At 41.1% G+C, this 20481-nt stretch overlaps 1 protein-coding gene across 2 annotated transcripts; it reads right to left on the bottom strand.

Moving 5' to 3' along the window:
- Positions 1 to 865: 865 nt before the first annotated feature.
- atr (ATR checkpoint kinase) lies at positions 866 to 19877 on the bottom strand. Of its 2 annotated transcripts, none has more exons than XM_080870082.1 (48): positions 19680 to 19877; positions 19438 to 19529; positions 18264 to 18416; positions 17232 to 18139; positions 16992 to 17134; positions 16704 to 16880; positions 16333 to 16499; positions 16013 to 16165; positions 15728 to 15926; positions 15358 to 15614; positions 15066 to 15262; positions 14810 to 14910; positions 14377 to 14548; positions 14009 to 14164; positions 13721 to 13915; positions 13514 to 13609; positions 13258 to 13347; positions 12924 to 13019; positions 12689 to 12819; positions 12409 to 12552; positions 11919 to 12012; positions 11680 to 11805; positions 9576 to 9782; positions 9338 to 9451; positions 9113 to 9228; positions 8776 to 8896; positions 8553 to 8690; positions 8046 to 8214; positions 7555 to 7721; positions 7204 to 7368; positions 6764 to 6855; positions 6568 to 6659; positions 6288 to 6465; positions 6022 to 6207; positions 5711 to 5870; positions 5341 to 5520; positions 5020 to 5162; positions 4581 to 4678; positions 4231 to 4460; positions 3493 to 3627; positions 3190 to 3390; positions 2943 to 3086; positions 2449 to 2599; positions 2191 to 2347; positions 1844 to 1997; positions 1549 to 1700; positions 1357 to 1462; positions 866 to 1199 (listed from the first exon to the last, which is right to left on the bottom strand). In XM_080870082.1, exons 1-48 carry the CDS (start codon positions 19730 to 19732, stop codon positions 1026 to 1028), a joined length of 7830 nt encoding a protein of 2609 aa, XP_080726208.1. In that variant the 5' UTR covers positions 19733 to 19877; the 3' UTR covers positions 866 to 1025. The 2 variants fall into 2 exon arrangements, with proteins under 2 accessions (XP_080726208.1, XP_080726209.1); XM_080870083.1 differs by having other exon boundaries at positions 16333 to 16496.
- Between the last annotated feature and the right edge of the window lie 604 nt (positions 19878 to 20481).

The following is a 20481-nucleotide window of genomic DNA, read 5'->3' as shown; positions in this document are numbered from 1 at the left end:
GTTTTGAACTTTAAGATAGAGGTCCTGCAGGCCCTCCACCTTAAATTTCAAAACACCTCCAGGAGACTTTGTAGTTAATTGTCATTACAATGAAATAAAAAAAAAAAATCCAAATTAAAAACACGTTGACTTTTGTTGTCTGTTCTTGATGTTAACCACGAAAGAAAAAAAAGTGTTGCAGGTGTGTACTCTGGTCATCAGTACTGGTATTTTAATGTATTAGTGTAGAATTTGATATAGGGTTAGAGTCTGTTGACAGTTTATCCTCCTCACAATCCCGAGCGCTTCTTCTGTCGAGCTGGATGTCTTTAATATGAGTTTCCAGAACCGTGGAAAATAACAGCATCGTCGAGCTAAACCGGTCGTCTCTGACAACAGCAACAGATTACAAGTGATAATAAATATTATCACAAATACATTTCCATTTCAGATTATTCCGAATAAAAGTATATTCTCATGCAATTATCTTGGAAAGTGTTTTCCCACTAAAAATATGCAAATACATAAATACAACCAAGTTCATCCTGATCTATCCCAAAGCCAGCTGCAACAACAACCAAGCATTAACAAAAAAGAAAAGTAATAATTACAAATACAGTGATTTTCTGACTACCTGAACTCATCACTAGATAAGAAAAATATTGCTAGCCAAAAACAAATTACTACCTACTTCTTACTCACACCTTCACCCAGTCCACTTTCAGCTTTTTAAGCAGACATTTAATTCTAAGTGGTGCTTTTATGTAAAAAGTTGGGCCAGTTGGCTGTAATCAGGAGTGAAGAAGCAGCAGGAGACAGGGGATTAAAACAATCAGCTGACAAGCCTGTCTAGCTCTGAGAGTTTGAGGGTTAAGAGATTAGAAGATACACACTACAGCACATTTAACCAACAAAATAATTTATTACAAGGGAATGTACAACAGTGCTGCATTTTCAATGTTTTCAAAACGGAAAAAGGCTCAGGAACAAACAGTCAAAAGTGCTTGGATTGCATTATAATCTTCTGAATTGAGTGCTTTTTCTTTCTACAAGTAAGGACCCCAGCCTAAATACATCTGACACAGTAGTTTATCATCCGTGGCTTCCTGTATGAGGTAATGGACGTGCCCCTCAATTGACAGAGGAAGACCCAGCACTTTATTCCTGCTCTTAATCACTCCCTGCAGGCGCTGCTCAATGTCACACACGTGGGTTTTAGCCTAGCAGAGAAATGTAAAGAACAAACATTATTAGGTTTTATTGAACCTGAATGTGCTGTATTTAGCCCAGTTTTCCTCTGGGATTAATAAAGTCTCTCTGGTTTAGATTTGCAAGTAAATATAATTTAAGAGGTAAAAATTCAAGAAACATGCCCACCTTTTCATTAACAATCTCTCCTGTCTCATTGGCCTGAGCTTTTGATAGTCCTTTGGCTTGTTTGCTCCACTCCACCAGTGGGTCATGAAGGAAGGTCTTCAGCACGCTTGCAGGAAAAATTAAAAACAAAAACAGATTTTTAATATTTATGAATGGTTGAATTTGACATTAATACTTTTTATGTGAATGTACCTCATGAGTGGCTCTCTCTGGTCTCTCATTAGTCTTATCGTAACCTCACAGGCTTGCCTAAAGAGGCCCTCGATGCCCATGGGCCCCATAGCATGCACCATGTTTCGAGTCAGACGAAAGGGAACAACCTCTGGCACGTCAAATGTCTCCCCCTAGTGGAAAAGGAGAGAAAAGCACAGGCAAACTTAAAAGCAACAACATGCACTGGTGTTAAGGATACATATAATAAATAATAAATATATGAATATTCCTAAATAATATTTTATTGAATCTAAGGCAAAAAATAAAATAAAACCTTGTTAAAGAGGCAGTTGAAGTCTACATGAACACATTCTCCAGTGAAGGAATCAAAGAGGATGTTTTCTCCGTGGCGATCTCCCAGACCCAGGATGTAGCCCACCATGGACATCACAGCAGTGGAGCGGCAGTATGCTGAACGACTGCTGTACCTGTAAACACACAAATACTCCAAAGATTTATTCTTGGATTTAAGTTACACTTGAAGCAGATTTTTGAAAAATTCTGAATTGAAATAACTTCTTTCAAATGTGGTCAAGATGTTAAATGAAAATGACTAACATTTCTGGTAAAGCAGTGACTTCCAGGAGTATAATTATAGCAGTGTTGTAGTGAAAGTCATACCATGACGTGGGGTCAGGAAAGGTCCGGAGGAACCATTCATAGAAGACAGGGGGGTGTCGAGCACACAGCACCTCCTTGTGGATTCGCAGTTTTTCCTCAAAGGGAGCTGTCTTGGGAAGAATAAGCTTCCTGAGCTCTTTACCTGATAGGTAGATACCTTAAAAACACAGAAAAGGTGAACAACTTAATTACTTCCTAACATTTACTTAAAAAAAAAAGAAAAGGTTTTTGATTGTAGGTGTTATAAGTAAGGGATACCTCTCTCTTTGTACAGCTTTGTGAGAATGTGCCGCAGCCCGGCAGTGTTGTTAACCCATTCAATGATGCCACACTCCTCATTGAGGGGAATCACAGCATAAGTCCGGATGTGTAGCTCCCTCCGTCTGGACTCAGCATCTTTACGGAGGCACTACAACAGTACACACACAGTACAAACAAGCACATATAAATGCTGTTCTTCTCACATTTTCTCAAGTATTGTCATGTAATTTGCACACATATTGATTGATTTAGTACAGCTCTGCTACATAATGAGCTCCTAACTGCAAAGAAAAAAAAAAAAGGTTCAGTTTTTATTCACATTATGAGAAGAGGCTAATATTTCATTTTAACTTTGAGGCCAGAACAACACATAAAATAAGATTGAACCTCTAAAAGTTAGTAAGTTTGTTTATTCTGACCTAACATGCAAGTCGCTCTATGGCCAGAACTCACTATATATCCATTTAGTTTGAATGAAATCTCCCAGATACCTTATTGATGAGACAGTTGAACTCCATAAGTCTGCAGTCCTTCCTCAGGTCATCTTTAGGTTTACACATCATGGTGTAACCCCGACCATCCGAACCCTTCAGGCTTATCTTCTTTGGCTTCTGCAAAGAGGCCAGGATCTCCACCTACACAAACAAGATTATTTTCTGTAACTGTCAATCAACTCCTGCCGAATGTTAAACATACCGTGGCGGCCGGTCAGAATAGTTAACACCCTCTTTCTCTTACACTGTCTTCAAAACCATCCAGGTATGCCCAGTGTCCAGGAAAAGCATCATGCTGTGTGTTTTCCCCGCCTGTGGAGGGCAGCGTTGGGATGAGGACAGACTGCAGAGGGATCAGGATCTGACTGAATGTCGGCTCCTCCACCAAACGTTTTAGCTGCTTGAAGTGAATGCTCATACTGAGGGTGGTGCTGTTACCATTCACCTGTAAGACACATATAGAAACATCTCTACTCCTGCCTAAAGATGATTTAAGGATTGAGAAGTCATAGACTATTGAAGTGTATTTGTGCATGGGCGTGTATACCGGTTTATTACAAAGCTCCAAAAGCTTGTCTGTCAGTCTGTTGGCATCTCCAATGAATTTTTCCAGGGACTGTTTAAGACTGACGGCTTTCTTAAGGATCTGATTACAGCGATTCATGCGCATGGGGTAGGATGACTGGAAAGAAAAGAAAAGCAGACATAAATAAATGCTGTATTTTGGACGCAGAAGCAGTTGATTACAAAAACTAACAGAGAAATTGTAATTTTGATTTGAACTGATCTGCTAAATAACATTTCAAATTAAAAAAAACCCCCCACATAAACAGACTTGCAAATGTTAAACTTTATAGTCACCCCTCATTTGTTTATATTTTGCTTCCAAAGACCCAGACCTTCTAGTAATTTCTTAAAGTGGTCTTGAGCAATAGTTCCCCAGGCTTTCTGGAGGGATTTCAAAGGGTTTGTTTGGACAGTGGCTACTACATAAGTGGATGACAAAAGAAGAGATGCATTTATTATCTGTTATGGAAGGCAGCCAACATCCGAGGAAAAGCTTTGAATGTCCTCCAAGAAGCCTGGAGAACTATTCCTGAATATTCCTAATCCTACCTAATGAAATGACAAAACAACTTGCCTAAGAGAGTTCAGGCTGTGTTGAAGAATAAAAGTGGATATATCAAATACTGACTTTCAAGCTCATTAGGATTACAAAGGCTATATTTCCATGTTTATAGAAATCACCATCAACCTTAAATGAGGGGTGGCTCATTTCTCTCACCTTGCACACCGCAGTCATTAGCCACATAGCTTGCTGGGGGTATGTGAGGAACACTTTGGCCACAATGGTCATGAGGACATTGAAGACCTCATCGCTGGAGTGACACACCCTGGAGATCAGCTGGGAAAATGCGGTCAGGAACTGGTACGGCGCCAGCTTAGCACAGTGCTCGCTCACTACTGTGTTGATTTTACTCAGCTCCTGTCGCATCTGTCTGTCTGCTCGCCCAGCTGAGGTGAAGGAATAGGTATAATATCAAGTGTTAATGAAAAGCCAATGAAATGCTAAAAATTTGCAAATTAATTAGACTGAAACTAGAAATATCTCCCTGCCCTGTGTGATTTGCCCACCTTTCTCACATTCACACACTTTAGCTCCATAGTCCAGCCAAAGAGACAGCATGCGAGGCATGGCCTGGTAGATATACTGGTTTCCAAACTGCAGAGCACTAGGAGGGAGAAAGTTGATAAGTGTGTTGTTTGATGAAGAAATTAACAGCTGTGAAGTAGCTAATAGAAGCTCTGATTGTAGTCTACAGCAGGGGTGTGCAACTCCAGTCCCCGAGAGCTACTGTCCTGCAGCTTTTAGATGCATCTTTGTTCCGACACATCAATGAATGGCTTGTTATCAGGCCTTTGGCAAACTTGATGGCATGCTGAAGAATTAATCCAACCATTTGATTCAGCTGTGTTGGAGTAGAGATGCATATTAAAGCTGCAGGACCGAGAACTGGAGTTGGAGACTCTGGGTCTACAGGGCTGCAAATCAGCAGAAAGAACAAGAACTTACTTCCCGAAGAATGTGACGATGTAACGGATCAGATTACCCTGTTTCTCCAGCTTGTTATCTGTCACCATTGGCATGACTTTGTCATAGTATTTGGCTAAGTAGAAGTTACCATCCTCCCACTCTGGTAGGAGGTTAGTCACATCCTAAAAACAAAACAAAACAAAAAACACATAAGGTAAAGACAAGTGATGCAGAAATCTGCTTTGGTGCCACATCACTGTGAGGGTGATCTCTGACATTTGCATCATTGCATTTTTCACTTTTTTGTCTTTTTATGAAACATTTTCAGAATCTAGTTTAAAAGTGTGTAGATATATCAACCCTGTATGTCTTCATGATGGCATTAGACTCGAAGTTGGCCGTCTCCTCCATGAAGCGCCCCACCAGCAGCATGGCTTTGCCTTTAGTCTGGAGACTGCGAGGATCTGTCAGGGGCTGATCTTCAGGGAAACACTGAGCCACACCCTTCTGCAGGACAATCAGGGCTTGGTGGACATCGCCCTGATGACATTCAGGCAGACAAATTAGGCTATATTAGTTTAATTTGATTATGCACATGTATGAAAATCTAATTTGCAGATAGGAAGACACTAAAGAAAATACGTTTTCTGGTCCTGTACAAATGTGAATAATTTGCATACAGTTTTGCATCATATATTGAATGCTGGTTTTATTTGTAGCCTGGTTATACCTTAGACCAAAGCCACTTTGCCTTCTCTGTGACCAGTTCAGCAAGATTTGTATTTTCTGCATTGAGAAGGGCGTTAAAGGCGGTCTGATGGTGTCCTGCTTTCCTGGCAACCCGGGCACTTTGTAACCAGCACTCCCCAACCAGCTCCTGACATACAGGTCTGCAGAGTGAGATGATACATGCAGATGTGAGTTCAGAAAGATTTGAAAATGTTGTATTAAGAAGAAATTTTAAACTGATTTCTCTAATGTGTGTGTTTCAGAAAAACAGCATGTTAAAATCTGTGCAACTAAAAAGTGATGTTTCCTTACTGCGTTCCCAGACTGAGCAGGGCACGGCGGAGAGCCAGGACTGGCTCCTTGGCCCTGAAAGAGTTTTGCGTCATCTCCAGCCGATCTGACCAATGAGGAGGCAGTTGGCTGAGGTTGGACCCGGATCCCTGTCTCTGTTTCAGCAGCTCAGTGAAGGTGTGCTCCAACTCACTGAGCATGTGGAGTCTAAACACACGTAAAAGCTTTTTTAGAAAGTTATTAAAACACAACACACTTGACTCCAAACTGAGCTGACATCCACAGACCTGACAATATACTCGTATCCTCTCTGGTAGGTTCCACACTCATAACTGGCAGCAGACAGAGGGACGACCTGTTCTTTCCTCACCAGCTTCAGCTTCTCATAGAAATTTTCAGCATCCTGCTTCTTAGCTGAGAGCAGCAACTGGCCGAGCCGCACACCCCATGTGCTGGACTGCTGGTCTGGAGACACAGAATAGAAAACTATGCTTTAAGCAGATCCATGCATCATGTAGTCACCAGTGATTTCAGATGTTGCAAATACATGCTGTGTTTCTGCACTACCTGAACTCAAATAATCTTCCAGCAGGTCCCATTTTCCAAGCTTCCAGGCTGCCTCTACTCTGTAGGTGTTGAGTTCTGACTTCCACTGGTGCCTAAATGGACATACAATGCTACATTAGGCAAACCTATATTAACCTAAATTTTAAAAATTACATTTAATAAGAAATAGATGTACACTGATATGTATTTTTCTTACTTGTTGGCCAGTACTCCATTGACTTGCGTGATGACTGTGGACAGCTGTCCCAGGCCGAGCATGGAGGTCATCACTCCATGATAGTGAGCGATCTTTATACAAAGCGATAATTGAAATGATCAAGAAAGAAAAAACAGTGAGTTAATTATCTTTTATGTCGATATCATAAATAACATATTGTAAGAAAACATAAAACTGGCATAGTATATGTACACATACCGGTTTATTAAGCATGTCAGTTATTTTAAATGCAAATAACTAATCAGTCAATCACATGGTAGCAGCTCAATGCATTTAGACAGGTACACAAGATCAATTTCAACCCAACCAAGTATCAGAATCAAGGAGAAAGGTGATTAAAGTGGCTTTGAACACACCACTGAAATACTCAGTCGCACCAACTGGGTGTACATGTTTATGGACTACATGTGTTTGGGTACCTGGTCTGACTCCAGCTGTATGGCTCTGTCATAGCACGCGGTGGCGTCACGGAGCAGGCCGATGCTTTCATGCTCAAGTATCTGTTCCTGGAGTGATGGCTCCTCCCTCCTCAGAGCGTTGACACCTCTCACTCCATCCGGCTCGTGCATTGCAGCGTACAGCGTCTGTGGCAAGCAATCACGTACATCACAGAGCTTAAAGTTCACCACAGAGATTAATTGGATGAGTGGTTAAAAGACAAGTGCACTTGTACTATTGGACTCGTTGCTGTCAAGATAACTTTTATAATGCAGTCAAAAGTCCTGAGTCAATCTTTTATTTAATGGTTAATAACCAAATTGTTTTCTGACCTGCAGGAATGAGAGATGGTCTTGTATGTTCTCTTTATTTTCCAGGATGTAAGCTTCAAAGTGCATGAGGGCACGAGTGTACGCTTTGGATCGTAGAGAGGCCTTGGCCAGGACATCCTGCGGGATATCTTTCAGGAAGGCCACCACGCGCTGATAATCCCCACTCTCTGCAATATCATGTTATAATTCTTTACTTTATTAAAGCAACAAGGTGAGTGAACAATGAGGAGAACTGAATTTTATTTAGTTATTTTCTTATACAGTTCAATGCAAATAATGCATAAAAGCCTCAATATTATCATGTAAATAATAGCAATATAAATTGCTATAGAGTTGACTGAGTAAATACATCTTTTTCAACAGTGACTGAAGCTATGCATCTTTTCATTAGTCCGTAGATTATTGTAGGGTCTACCTTACAATATACAGTGCCTTGAAGCGACTGTTGTTATGGATAAATAAAACTGAATTGAACTGAACTGAATTCTTACCATGTTTGGGTTTGGAGTAGAGGATGTGGCGACTCCACTGTGTAAGGTGTGACAGCATGCTGAACACAGTCTGAGTGCTCAGCTGTGACAGGCTGGAGGCCGTCTTCTGGGCAAGCCCCTCGGCTTGTCCATCTCCCTCTGTCAGCACAGCCAGCATTTCCTCTGTAACCTTTGACAGAAACAAGAATGGAACAACAAGGAATGAGAATTAGAACAAGATTAGAACTGAAGACATCAGAGGGACAGCTCAGGTTGAACGGTTTGAAGACAAAGTTAGACAAGCAAGGCTGAGGTGGTTTTGGACATATGCAGAGGAGGGATAGTGGATATACTGGACAAAGGATGCTGAATATGAAGCTGCCAGGCAGGAGGAAAGAAGTAAATTAGAGGATTCATGGATGCAGTGAATGAGGCCATGCAGAGGGGCTGGTGTGACAGAGGAGGATGGTAGGGATCAGGTGAGATGGAGGCAACTGAACTACTGTGGTGGTTCAGATGTGTCCTCACCTCTTGTTGCTCTGCAGGAGTGCAGCCCAGCAGCATGTAGAGCAGAATATGAGGCAGCAGGTAGATTGTGACCTTGTAGTCGTGTTTGATGATGAAACTACAGCATCTGAACACTTTGCTGGCCAACTCGTGTCTCACCTGGAGAGCAAAGAAACTTCCCTTAACTTCTGGCTTGGAAAACAAGATAAAGCTGGGGAAAAACTTCAAAAAGAGATGGGTTAACCTTGCTGATGAGGTATCCAGCCCAGGTGGCTGACCAGTCAGAGAATTTGCTGCCTCTGTTGCTGAGGTACACAGGTTTCTTCAGCTTAGACCAGTTCACCTCCTTCTGACTGCTCTTATATCTGCAGGTAAGAGTAGAAAATAACAGATTTACAAAAAGAGAAGTTAAAAAAATGGAAGGACTTAGTGAGTACTAAAAGATTGCAGGCAAGAAGATAAAATGTTGGAGAAGGGAGGAGAGAAGAGGAAAAATAACTGTCGTCTGAGGGATTTTTAAGTCCTGAATTCTGAGACCATTACAAATGAGACTATGTGTGTACGAAGGTGTAAACTTAGACCTGCTGTTGAGGTGAGGCTCCAGTATTTCTTGAATTTGCTCGGGGAATCTTCTCCACAGACGTCGGCCCGCTGAGTCAGTTCGACCTTCGCGACACTCAAATATGGAAAGCAGTTCCTACAGTGGATATAAAATCACCAATACAAACAAACATTTCAACATAACCCCGCAAAAATAAATAAATACAATAGAGGAACAAACACAAATAATTAAAGCTGTTGCGTACCTGAATTGCATAAGCAGCAGAGTCCTGGGCTCTCACATCATCAGCGTACGCCAGAAATGTTCTGGTCAGTTCGGTCAGCAAATCATAGGCAAAGTTAGGATCATCCACTCCGCTCTGCCACAGAGAAAAAACAAACAAACATACAGTTCAGTTATCTTTGCTTCACACACAGTAACTAACACACACACACACACACATATAATTATCATTACATTTGCAATCTATGTTAGTTATTTACCACAAAGATGTTGCGGTTGCCGTGGGTGTGTGTTTGCGACAGATCCAAGCGTCCCGGATCCACGGCGCCCAGCTCCCCCAGACACTCCCCACAGAGGAGCCTGGCCTCTGGGGATGAATCCTGGCAGCCTTTCAGCAGCACTGATACCAGGTTGGAGATGACCGGCTCCACTGCTTCACTCGCACAAACCTGCCGCAGCAGCCACTCCTGCACTCCAGAAAACAGAGGAACATATTTATAGATGTGTTAAGTTAAAGTAAATTTGTGGGTAACGGTGAGGATTTAACATGGGCTATGCTAGAAGTGTAGTAAGAACTGAACTAAGAATTAGAATTAAGAACTGAAACACCAATTTAGGTGCTAAGATGTATTATAGTATGTTAATTTATGGACACATCCATTGTACATAATTCTTAATGCTAATTAGGGCTGAACGATTATGGAAAATAATCTAATTGCGATTTTTTGCCCCAATATTGCGATTGCGATGCGATATGCGATTATTTTTTAAGGTCTTTGTCTTCTGTATTATTAAACAAAGACAAGCAATACATCATATAGTATGGCCAATACTATATTACATTAATTTTAAACTGTTCTTTCCTGGAAGACAGACCTCTGTTATGATGACATGAGGTGATGCATGAATTGATGACTGACATTTTTATTTAACTTCTTCAATCACAACAGTATATTTGAACATACACAATAGTTTATTTTTAGCTTACAAACATCTGAGCATAAAGTGCTGACAAGGAACCCTGGTGTAAACATTAAAATGAAAGTCAGTACAATGTGCAGATTGCAGAAATATACATAAAAAAAATCAGTGGCTTTACCACACTCAGTTTTTCGACATCTGTGAACTACTAGACAGTCATTCAATTAAAAAATAATATTAAATAAATAAAACTAATAAATAAAAAATACACACATCTTACTGATCTCTGCAGTCAGTAACATTACACATAAAGTGCAAACATAATAGCAATTGTATAAACACACACACAAACACGCCTTTAAAGTTTAAAGGCGTGAAATTGGACGGTCTAGCCTTCTGATTAGCTAATCAGAAGGCTAGTTCTGATTAGCGTCACCGCTGTCTCGGTGGAGTTTAATAAACTCGGCCGTCTGCTTCTTGCTATCTAAAATATAACCAGACACTGGTGTAAATTCTCGACTGTCTCATACTTCTGTTTAATAAGTTTTCTGTTTGACGTTTAGTCAGCTGTGTGAAAACCAAGGAGGAACCCACCCGGGGGATTAATAAAGTTTTATTTTATCTAATCTAATAACTTTAATCTCAGCCAAACCGATTTACTCACGAACAAACAAAACACTGAAAAAAGCCCAACAATAACATTTTTAGGTTGTCTAAGTGACTTATATATTACGTTTAACCCGAGCAGCGAAACTCCGCGGTGATCTGAAAATGATGTGCCGGGAGTTGTGCCGTTCTCGGCCGCATCAGTAACCCTCGAGCTCCCGGCTAGCTGTCGAGCTGGTGGGTAGCAGACGCCTCTGAAAACGTCGAAGCACTTTTGCAAATATGGGATATCTTGATAAACCGAGCAGATATTTGATGTTTACACAACTACTTTCTCGCCTGAAAATATGTTAAAAGTTTATTTTGTGACCCAGAAAGATTAGTATGAGTAATTTTAAAACTTAGTAGCGGCCGCCATTGCTGGAAACTGGAGTTTGGCTGGGCCGCGCTATGAATTCTGGGATATGGTAGTAATTTGGACAGCCTTCGGCGCGTCGCTGTGACGTAATCGGTCTACAAATGCGGCCTCAGGAGGATGCAGCCCATGAATTTGGACATGTCCAGAGTATAATCGCAGCCTTTGCGGTTAGAAAATTGCACTTGATCATGTCGCGATATTATCGCAAATGCGATATATCGTTCAGCCCTAATGCTAATGACCCAACTTTCAGGCTTACACCTTTCACAACAACAAATCGTTTGAAAAAGATAACACAGCCGGTGATTTTGGAATGATGCAGTCTAATGGTTTCATTATATATATTTTGCATTCTTTTCTGAGTTCTCTTTGCAAACATGGAGCTGTTACTTCACTGTAGCACTTCATTGAGTGTGTACCTGGTTGCTGTGCATCATGTCCCTGAGACTGGTCAGCGCGTGGATCCTCACGTCCACGTTCTCATGCTGGACGGCTCTCATGGAGAGCTGCAGTGCGGCAGCCAAGTCACTGCTGCTGGCCGCCAGCTGGAAGAAGAAAAGATAAAATACAACACAACAATGTGTTGTACGTATGATCACTGTCAACCAGCCTTTTGTTTCACATTCATTTTACTTTCTGTTGTGCCCTTCATACAGACCTTTTTATAATCCTGCATTACTGTGTGGATGTCTTTTAGCTCTGGATGGTCTGGTAGAAAGTAAATCTCATGGAGGTAGTCACTGACTTCTTCCCTGTAATTAAATGACAGAAGTGAGGCATCTAAAAGCGCACATACACCCACACCTATGTACATATACAAACACACTCTTTCAAGTACCTACATACGCATACATACATACTCATCCATGTGTACCCTTTTACACATTGTTGTGTATGTCTACACAAGTGTCCATTCAGCACAAAAAGGAAATAAGACCAGTTGTGCACAAGAAAAATCTGGTTGATTGAAAAGAGGATGAGATGGGAATGAATAAGATCCTTTTCCCACATTATTCACAATCCTTTTGCATACTCTAAAACCATTTTGACCAGTTTAACTAATGAGGGAAGTTAAAACTGTAACCGAAAGATGTGTCTTTGTGTTTGCACGCTGATCAAATGTGCACATTTGTGCTTATGTTTGCTACCTGTTGTCCAGGATGAGGAAGCGGATGATGGCGGCAGTTTCTTTGGGCTGCAGTGGAATCAAGGGGAGCAAAGCAACAATAACGTGACTCAGTAGGGGGCCCAGGTGTGCAGGCTCCACACTCCTCACAAAACAATCCCATGTCCTACCCAGAGGAAAAGGGAGTGTATATAAAAAAAAAAAAAACGAATTAGAAACAGATGTCTGAGCAAATGCCAACGAATAATAAAGATAAATGCATCACAATATGTGACTTTATGTGCAAGTATACAAGTACTGACTGGCAGCAGAGGAGAGGGAAGTCCTCTCTGTATCGCAGGCCGGTGCGTAATGTCGTCATCATCTTCACTCTGACAGAGCTGATGTGTTTGGAGCCCATCAGTCGCATCAGAGCCATCACACTTGTCAAAACCTGCACGAAGAACAGGCAGACATGTTCACTTTGAGCCAAGGAGATCTTTATTGGACAATTAACCAATCAGATTTAAAATTCTGGTATTTTAGAGGATCAATTACCAGTTTCTTGCGGTTTTTTTCTCCTGCACTGGAGCTAAGCAGCTGCATGTTGAAAAAGGCAAGAATCCCCAGCAGCTTTGGCTGTAAGTAGTCAGCCTAAAGATAAAAACAAGACATTCATTAATGGATAATTAGCAGATGATTAGTTGCTTATTATCTCTTTAATTTTTTTTTTTTGCATAGAAAAATTACATTTTTGTTTTAAATTAATTACATAAAACATATCTCACAGATTCTGAAGCCTAAATTGTTTCATAAAGCATTTTTGTCTAGTCAAATGTCAAAAAGACAAGAAACTAAAACACTGATATGAAATGCAGAGGATGCCAAGTACCATAAGTTCTGAGGTGGTGATGTCTCGGGGTCCCTGGTACGGATCATCACTGGATGCAAAGGAGGCCAGGATTGCCAAGCCATTGAATACCTGCAAAGAAATAAACACTTATGAGAACAGAAACTAGAGTCTGTGTTTTAGATCATTTGTGAGTTTTATTCAAGAGGAGGCCTTGTGCAGAATAATTTCCTCAAAGCCACATATTTTGAAATAGATTTAATGTTTAGAAAATCTGTTTCCACATATGTGTGTCAACCTGTTGGTAGTGCTCTCCAAGACGCAGCAGCAGCTCATTATGAAGACCCTGGAAGTCTTGGCGTAGCAGAGATCCCAGTTCAATTTCTGTCTCACTCTGAAAGAACATGAAGGAGAAGAAAAATAAACTTGTTTTTAAGATGACCTCTTCAGGTACATGACTCTAAATCATGTTTCAGCTGTAAAATGCAAGTAAAGTTGTTCATACTTGTAGGTAGTGAAAGGCCCTCTCCAGCTCCTCCTTTGTGCAAGAACAGACCAGATGGCTGAAGATGTACTTAAAGTTGTTGATCAGGATCTCTCTCCTGTTTGCCTTCAACTCAATGGCCAAAGTTCGAATGAGAGCAGAGCCTGTAGAGCTTGCTTTTGCTGCTAGGTAAGGCAGCAACACCTGGAGGGTCCGCTGCATTAACAAACATGCAAGAAAGCACCAATGTACATCACATAAAGAGTGCTTACTATCTGTGTGTGGATGCGTGTGCATGACTGTACATACGGTGAGGAAGCGGTGGAGGTCTGGAAAGTCAAAAGCATGCGCGATCTGAGCAAGAATATCCAGAGCCAGCTCCCTCTGATTGGCTGACTCGGTTCCTTGATCTGGTGTGCTCCGCAGGGCTGACGCATGGCGCGAATGTAGTGACTCCACCAGGAACTAAAAGGCAAAGAAGATATAGTAATGGACTGTAGATTTTCCACAAAAAACAGTATCTAAAACAGACCAAATGAAAACTAAACCAATGCAATTTTCAAACATTAAATCCACATATATACTATGAATAACAGTATTATAGAGCAAGTCATCTAACTCATAATAAGCAGGTGAATAGGATGGGTTTGGTCCAATTTAAACAAAAGACTAGATACCTGGCAGATAGGGTTCTTGTACTGACTGAAGAGTGTCTGCAGTTTCAAGCCTTTAGTGGTGGCCAGGGCTCGAATTTGAGTGTAAGCAGCTACAGACACCTGGGACGACTTGGACAGGAGACAGTGGAGCAGACGCAGCAGAGAGAACGACACCAAACTACCCTGAGAGGCTCTGACAGAAGAGGAAAGGGGAATGAAGAAATTTCCTTCATTAAGTAGTCTTTTTAAATGTATTAACAAAAGAAATCATCTGTTTTCTACATCTAAGTGGATATGAAAATAATACAAACTAATAACAACTAGCAACACAACATTTTATTTCTGTATATAAGGTCAATAATTTTATCTCCCATCTTATAACATATTATTCATTAAAAACAATTACTATAACTCATACAGCTTGTGGAATAAAAAAAAAAAGCTGTTTATATACCTGCCGATCTCTCCAGTGGTGAGGATCAGAGTGTTACGCAGGTCATCATCTCTGTTAAGTTTAGCAGTGCTGAATGCCTCTTTAAGACGTGCAACCAGGAGCTGTGATGGTGACACACACCACATCAAAAAACAAGTAAACATGCAACATTAAACTATATTGATTGAGGGGAATATGGTGAAATTTTACCCTGATAAAAATATAATTAGGTTATAATAATAAAAATATAAGAAAAACTGGAGTCAGAATTGCTCACCTCATTCAAAGAGCCCTGCTCAGAGTTTCTAGTGGTCTCTGCTAGCAGGAAACGCACTGATTGGCTGAAGCGTGTTCTAACCACAGGATCGGAATCCTCCATTAGACCAATCAGGGTACAGAGTACGGCTCGGGAATCGCTGTCTGCACCAGTGAGATTCACATGCTGGCACAGGTGGGGAAGAGCTTCTAGGAAAGCTGGCAGTGAAATGTATAAAATGTTTAAGAAAACAGCAGCTGTGAACTGATTTCAATGCATCAGCTGTTGTGAAAAACTTATGGTAAAAAGGTACCTTGTTTCACGGTGCTTGGAGCTTGTGGTCTGAGCAATGGTAGGAAGGGTCTAACAACAGATGCCTTGAGGGATGGCACTGCTTTCCCAGCATGATCTGTTTCAAGACTACAAGAGAGGCAAAGGATTTTGGGAAGACAAGTAGAGTCTGTGTGGATGTCACTAAGGCTGGAGAGCTCTGATTGGAGGCAGCTCAGCTGACCAATGATCCTGGCAAGTTCCTTCTTCACCTGCTCCGAACTGTCCTCCAGCTTGGAACTACAATTATCAAACATACGCCATGAAATATAACAAAGTAACTGATGATATCAATGAAAGAAAGACAGAAAATATCAGTGGTCAAGTACTAAGTAATGTATGAGTTTCCATACAGCAAAGTAGTGCCAATGAGGTTGTAGTGCATGTTTCCCAGATGGTGGAGAAGAAGAGGGAAAGCCTTGACTGCTGCTACTCTCACCACCTCCTCCTGACTCTGCAGCGCCTTTGAAAACACACACACGCGCCACGTCTCGCACACACCACCATGTAAAAAGGCCAGCAGCGACACGCAATCGGCCTGGACCTCAGGTGCTGGAAAGAAAGACGTCTTTAAATGACTTTTAAAGCAGTCGTTTAGGTTTTCATTAAAAGAAAAAGAAGCACACAGGAACACTCACAGTAGCAGAAACCGAGTCTCTGCGCCAAGGCTAGCAACCAGGAAGGGAAGCCTGAAGTCTTATAGGCTGAGACAGACTTGTTCTCACACACCCAAGGAAGAGACAACAGAGCACACACATGTTGTTGGAGCCTGTCATCATTCTGGCTGCTCACTAAAAAAAAAGAAAAAAAAGAAGATTATGATTATAATAAAGGATGTGTATCTGGCTTGATTTCTATCTTCAAATTAAACACAAACAAATATGGAAAATACATCAACTTTTATTTTGACAACAAACTAAACCAAAAACATCTGGTATTTTTGTATTTAGATCCTTACTTGTCAGGTAAAGTATAGAGTCGAGGACCCTGACGGTGATCTGGACAGCAGACTGAAAGTAGCTCCGATTTGACACAGGCTGAGATCCTCCTTCTAACACTGACTGACAGCTCTTCAGGGCCCTGCTCAGCGTCTCAGTGGGAACCCAAAGGAGAGGTGACAAGCTGCTATAACAAAGAGATGTTGAGGTGAATAATATGCTATTAATCACTGTGAACGACATATGTCAAACTGGAGCCAGGAAAGTAAGCAATCTCTAATATTAAACACTATTAAAATAAAAAACTAGAGAAAAAGTTTTTCTGAGAGGCAGAAAAAAGATAAAAAGGAGAGGGCTTGTGTAAGAGCACGGGTGTATGTTTGGGAATTACCTAACGGGTGAGGAGCAGAGGGCTGCCTGATGGAGAATGAGGGCCAGTCCCTGCAGAGCAGACGCACTCTGGGTGGTCTCAGGCTTAGCAGAACTGGAGTCCAAAAGCATCAGCAGCTCCTCCAGCCGACTGTTTAACGCAGCCCAAACCTTACTGTGAACACGCATGTCCACTTTGCTTAAGATAGAGACACAGACATTACTTCAATACGACATATGAGACATTTTAAAAAAAAATTGTTTGAGATTTTCATGGTTATTGCCAAATAGTAAATGTTGATGCACTCACCTTGAGGATGTTTTAGTAGTTTTACCGACTGAACTGGTGGCAGATTTGCAAGACTTCTTGGCAGGTGTTGCTCCATCTTTACACTCCTGCAGCACTAAAGCTGTCTCAGCCTTCAGGGCAGCTCGGAGAAACCCTTCTGCACACTGCGAACAACAAGCATAGCACATATTGTAAAGAGGGAAACACTGTATGGACATCAAAAGGATAATTTAAAAGGAAACACAAAGAACAGAGTTGTACTTCAGCTTGATTTGCTGTCCCCACGGTGCATGCTAGTGTCCCGCAGACTTCGGTGACCCGCTGCCTCCTAAGCAACGCGGCGCTCTCATAAACTGGTGCTACAGATAGCGAGAAGCTAAACAGCAGGCAAAGTGACTCGGTCACTTCTACACCTAACTTGACACCAGCTCCAGCAAGAGTGCAAACACACTCGAACATCTGTGAGAGGTGGATGGGCTCAAAGTGTGAGTGAGAAACATACGATTGCTGAAACACGCAGCGGGTCAGGCTTAACAGCTCTCCTTCGTAAGCTTGCTTCTCATTTATGTTTGCTGTGGCAGAGTAGGAATGTGTTTCCAGCAACTGGAAGTAGGCTGCAAAGAATTCGTGGCCCTGCATCTCAGGAAATCCTCTGAGCTCCACCAGTGTTCTCAGCATCACCATGGAGGCTTTCCTCAGCCTGATGTTCCCGTTGGACAGGATGAAGCATGCAGCTTCCCAGGCTACACTCAGGTCACGACGGGAGATGACTCCCCTCAGAGACTCAGTTATGATGTTGATCGTTACGAGTGTCAGCGACTCCAAGGCAGCAGGTGAGGAGAGCACAAGGGCAGAGGGGGTGAGGTATGAGGAGGCACAGAGGGGGGATAAACTGAAGCACTTGAGGTTTATAGGCCACTGGTTCTTTGTGTGAATGTCCAAAACATGTCCCTGTCCTGCAAGTGTGCAAATATGTGCATACAGGTTATGGCTGAGTTCCTGGGACAGAAATATGAGTTCCTGAATGAGGCAATTAAAGATAAATGGTGCCCGGACTCTCAGAGTGTGAAATAAAGAGCACAACACAGCAGAGACCCGTCCATGGATGATATCACAGCCTGGAGCTGCTGCCACACGAAGGAAACGCACCGCCACCCACTTACTGAAGTCTAAAATCAAGACAAGGAATGAGAAGATATTAAAGGACTAAACTAAAAAGGCAAAACATGTTCAGCTTTATTTTCTCTAATTTCTGAAATCACTTATGGCAGCATTTTGAGAAGAATTTCCTACCAGTGCAGCTCTGTGTTGTTTCTGGGTATTCAGCAGGCTGACAGGCAGGGTTGGCAAACATCAGAGATGAAGATTTAACTATGTGCTGCACAAAGTCCAGCAGCATCACACAGGCTAGCTCTGAGGTGGACTTCTTACTTAGCCCTAAAGCAACTGGAAGAAAAGACAACTGCTTTGTTAAAAGAGCTGGTACACATACAGAGGATAAGTCAAATATTCTTGCAATATTAACTTGAAAAGTCACTAAATGATAAAAAGCTTAAAAAAGCAACACATCATGTCAAGATCTAAAGAATCTGCTGAGAAAGTCATTGACATCTATCGATCTTGAAAGGGTTACAAAACCATTTCTAAGGCTTTGAGACTCCAGTGATCCACAGCGAGAACCATGAGCCACAAATGGAGAACGCTTTTAACAGTGGAAAACCTTCCCAGGAGTGGACAGCCAACCAAAATTGCTCAGAGAGTGTATCAACAACTCATCCAGTAAGTTACAAAAGAACCACGAATAATGATCAGTGATCCCACACCCACCAGGAAGTCTTAAATGCATAAAAAAACCCCATAAAAATCAAAGTGAAAGTTCTGCAGTGGCCTAGTCAAAGTACAGGCTTAAATATAATTTAAATGCTTTGGCATGACCTTAAACAGACCGCTCATGCTTGAAAAACTTCCATTATGGCTGATGTTATGTGAAAGACTTGTTGCAACTTATCACCAACACTTGATTGCAGTTCTTCCTTTTAAGGTTGGCACAACCAGTTATTGGGTTTAGGGGGCAGTTACTTTTTCACACAGGTTTAGATAGGTTCTTTTTCCTATTTTTATCATCATCATCATCAATCTTTATTTATTTATTTTTAACAGGATTTTTTCAGGAATTTATAATTTGCATGTTACATTTACTTAGGCCATCTCTGTCTATTTTTAAAATTTGTCTAATGATCTAAAACATGCACGTTTGACAAATATACAAAAAAAGGGAAAAGAAATCAGCGAAGTATATTAACAAGAGGGAATAGTAGTCATGGTAAGCAACAACTTCAGGGAATGTTTCAGCAGATAAGTCTGACAGTGTGCACCAAAAAGCTGTTTGTTTGTTTTTTATTGATGTCCTTTCAGAGGCTTTTATTATGGTGACCACCCCTAGTATGTGTCGATATTCCCGGCTTACCGACATCCACATCTGTCAGTATCCTGTCGATGAACTGGCAGAGAATCTGTCGAGGTTTCTGTACCACCTGGCCGTACTCTGCAGCGCTCGCACTGCAAATATCAGCACGATGTTATTCACAGAGACATGACGAAGCAAAGGTTTTTATCGACTTCAATAAGTAAAGACGAGGACTCACTTTAGCCCAAATAAGTGGTACTGTTAACTACTTAGCTCTTAGCCAACTTTAGCCGTGTACTCACCTAGCTAGCTCCTGAAGAGCCGGTATCATCGCAGACATTTCCAGACCTTCCATTTTTAAACTTTTTGTGTCGCTGTTCGATAAAACTCTTTAATACATTAATATATAGCTCTGTCTAATCATTTTAACCAGTACACATCTCCACGTCTCCTTCTGCCTGTCAAGTCTTTCCAAAACTTTCGCTCCAAAATGACGTTTCTGTTTTGATACGGAAGCCAGCGAGGGTCTATAAGCTCAAACAAAACGCAAACTAGTAAATGCTCCCTCTGGTCGCTAAAGTAACGTTAAAGTATGTGTTTTACGGCAGGAAAATGTTTTTAAAAATTGTTAAAAAAATGTTAATAGTAAAGGTACCACAGGCCCATAGTAAAGGTCTTAAAAAGTAGGTAGGGTAAAAATATACACAACAGTGATTTTTTTAAAGGAGAAGTAAAAAAGGTGAAATAAAAAATCTAATTGAGACTGTGCAAAAGAGTAGTGCAATTGCAGTAGTAAATAATATGTAACAAGAGGGTATAATACAAAATAGTACAATGTAAATATTTGTGAAACTGTGTATGCCTACCTACAAATGTGTTACTTAACTATTCATGAGGCATTTGTATGTATTTTGTGATTAGAATTTAATGTATATTTTAATTAAGTTGCTAAATTCAAAATTACAGTAGAATTCCTTAAATCAGTTAAATGGCATTTATATAGTACAAAGTCACAACAAAAGACACATTAAAACACTTTATATTGTAAGGTAAAGAAACTACAACAGAACAAGAGAAACACAAGTGTTTCAGTCCCTTTATTCA

Source organism: Rhamphochromis sp. 'chilingali' (genome assembly GCF_963969265.1).
Source record: "Rhamphochromis sp. 'chilingali' genome assembly, chromosome: 21".
NCBI classification, from domain to species: Eukaryota; Metazoa; Chordata; class Actinopteri; order Cichliformes; family Cichlidae; genus Rhamphochromis; species Rhamphochromis sp. 'chilingali'.
Note: the sequence above shows the minus strand (reverse complement) of the source record. Positions and strands in the feature narration are given on the sequence as shown.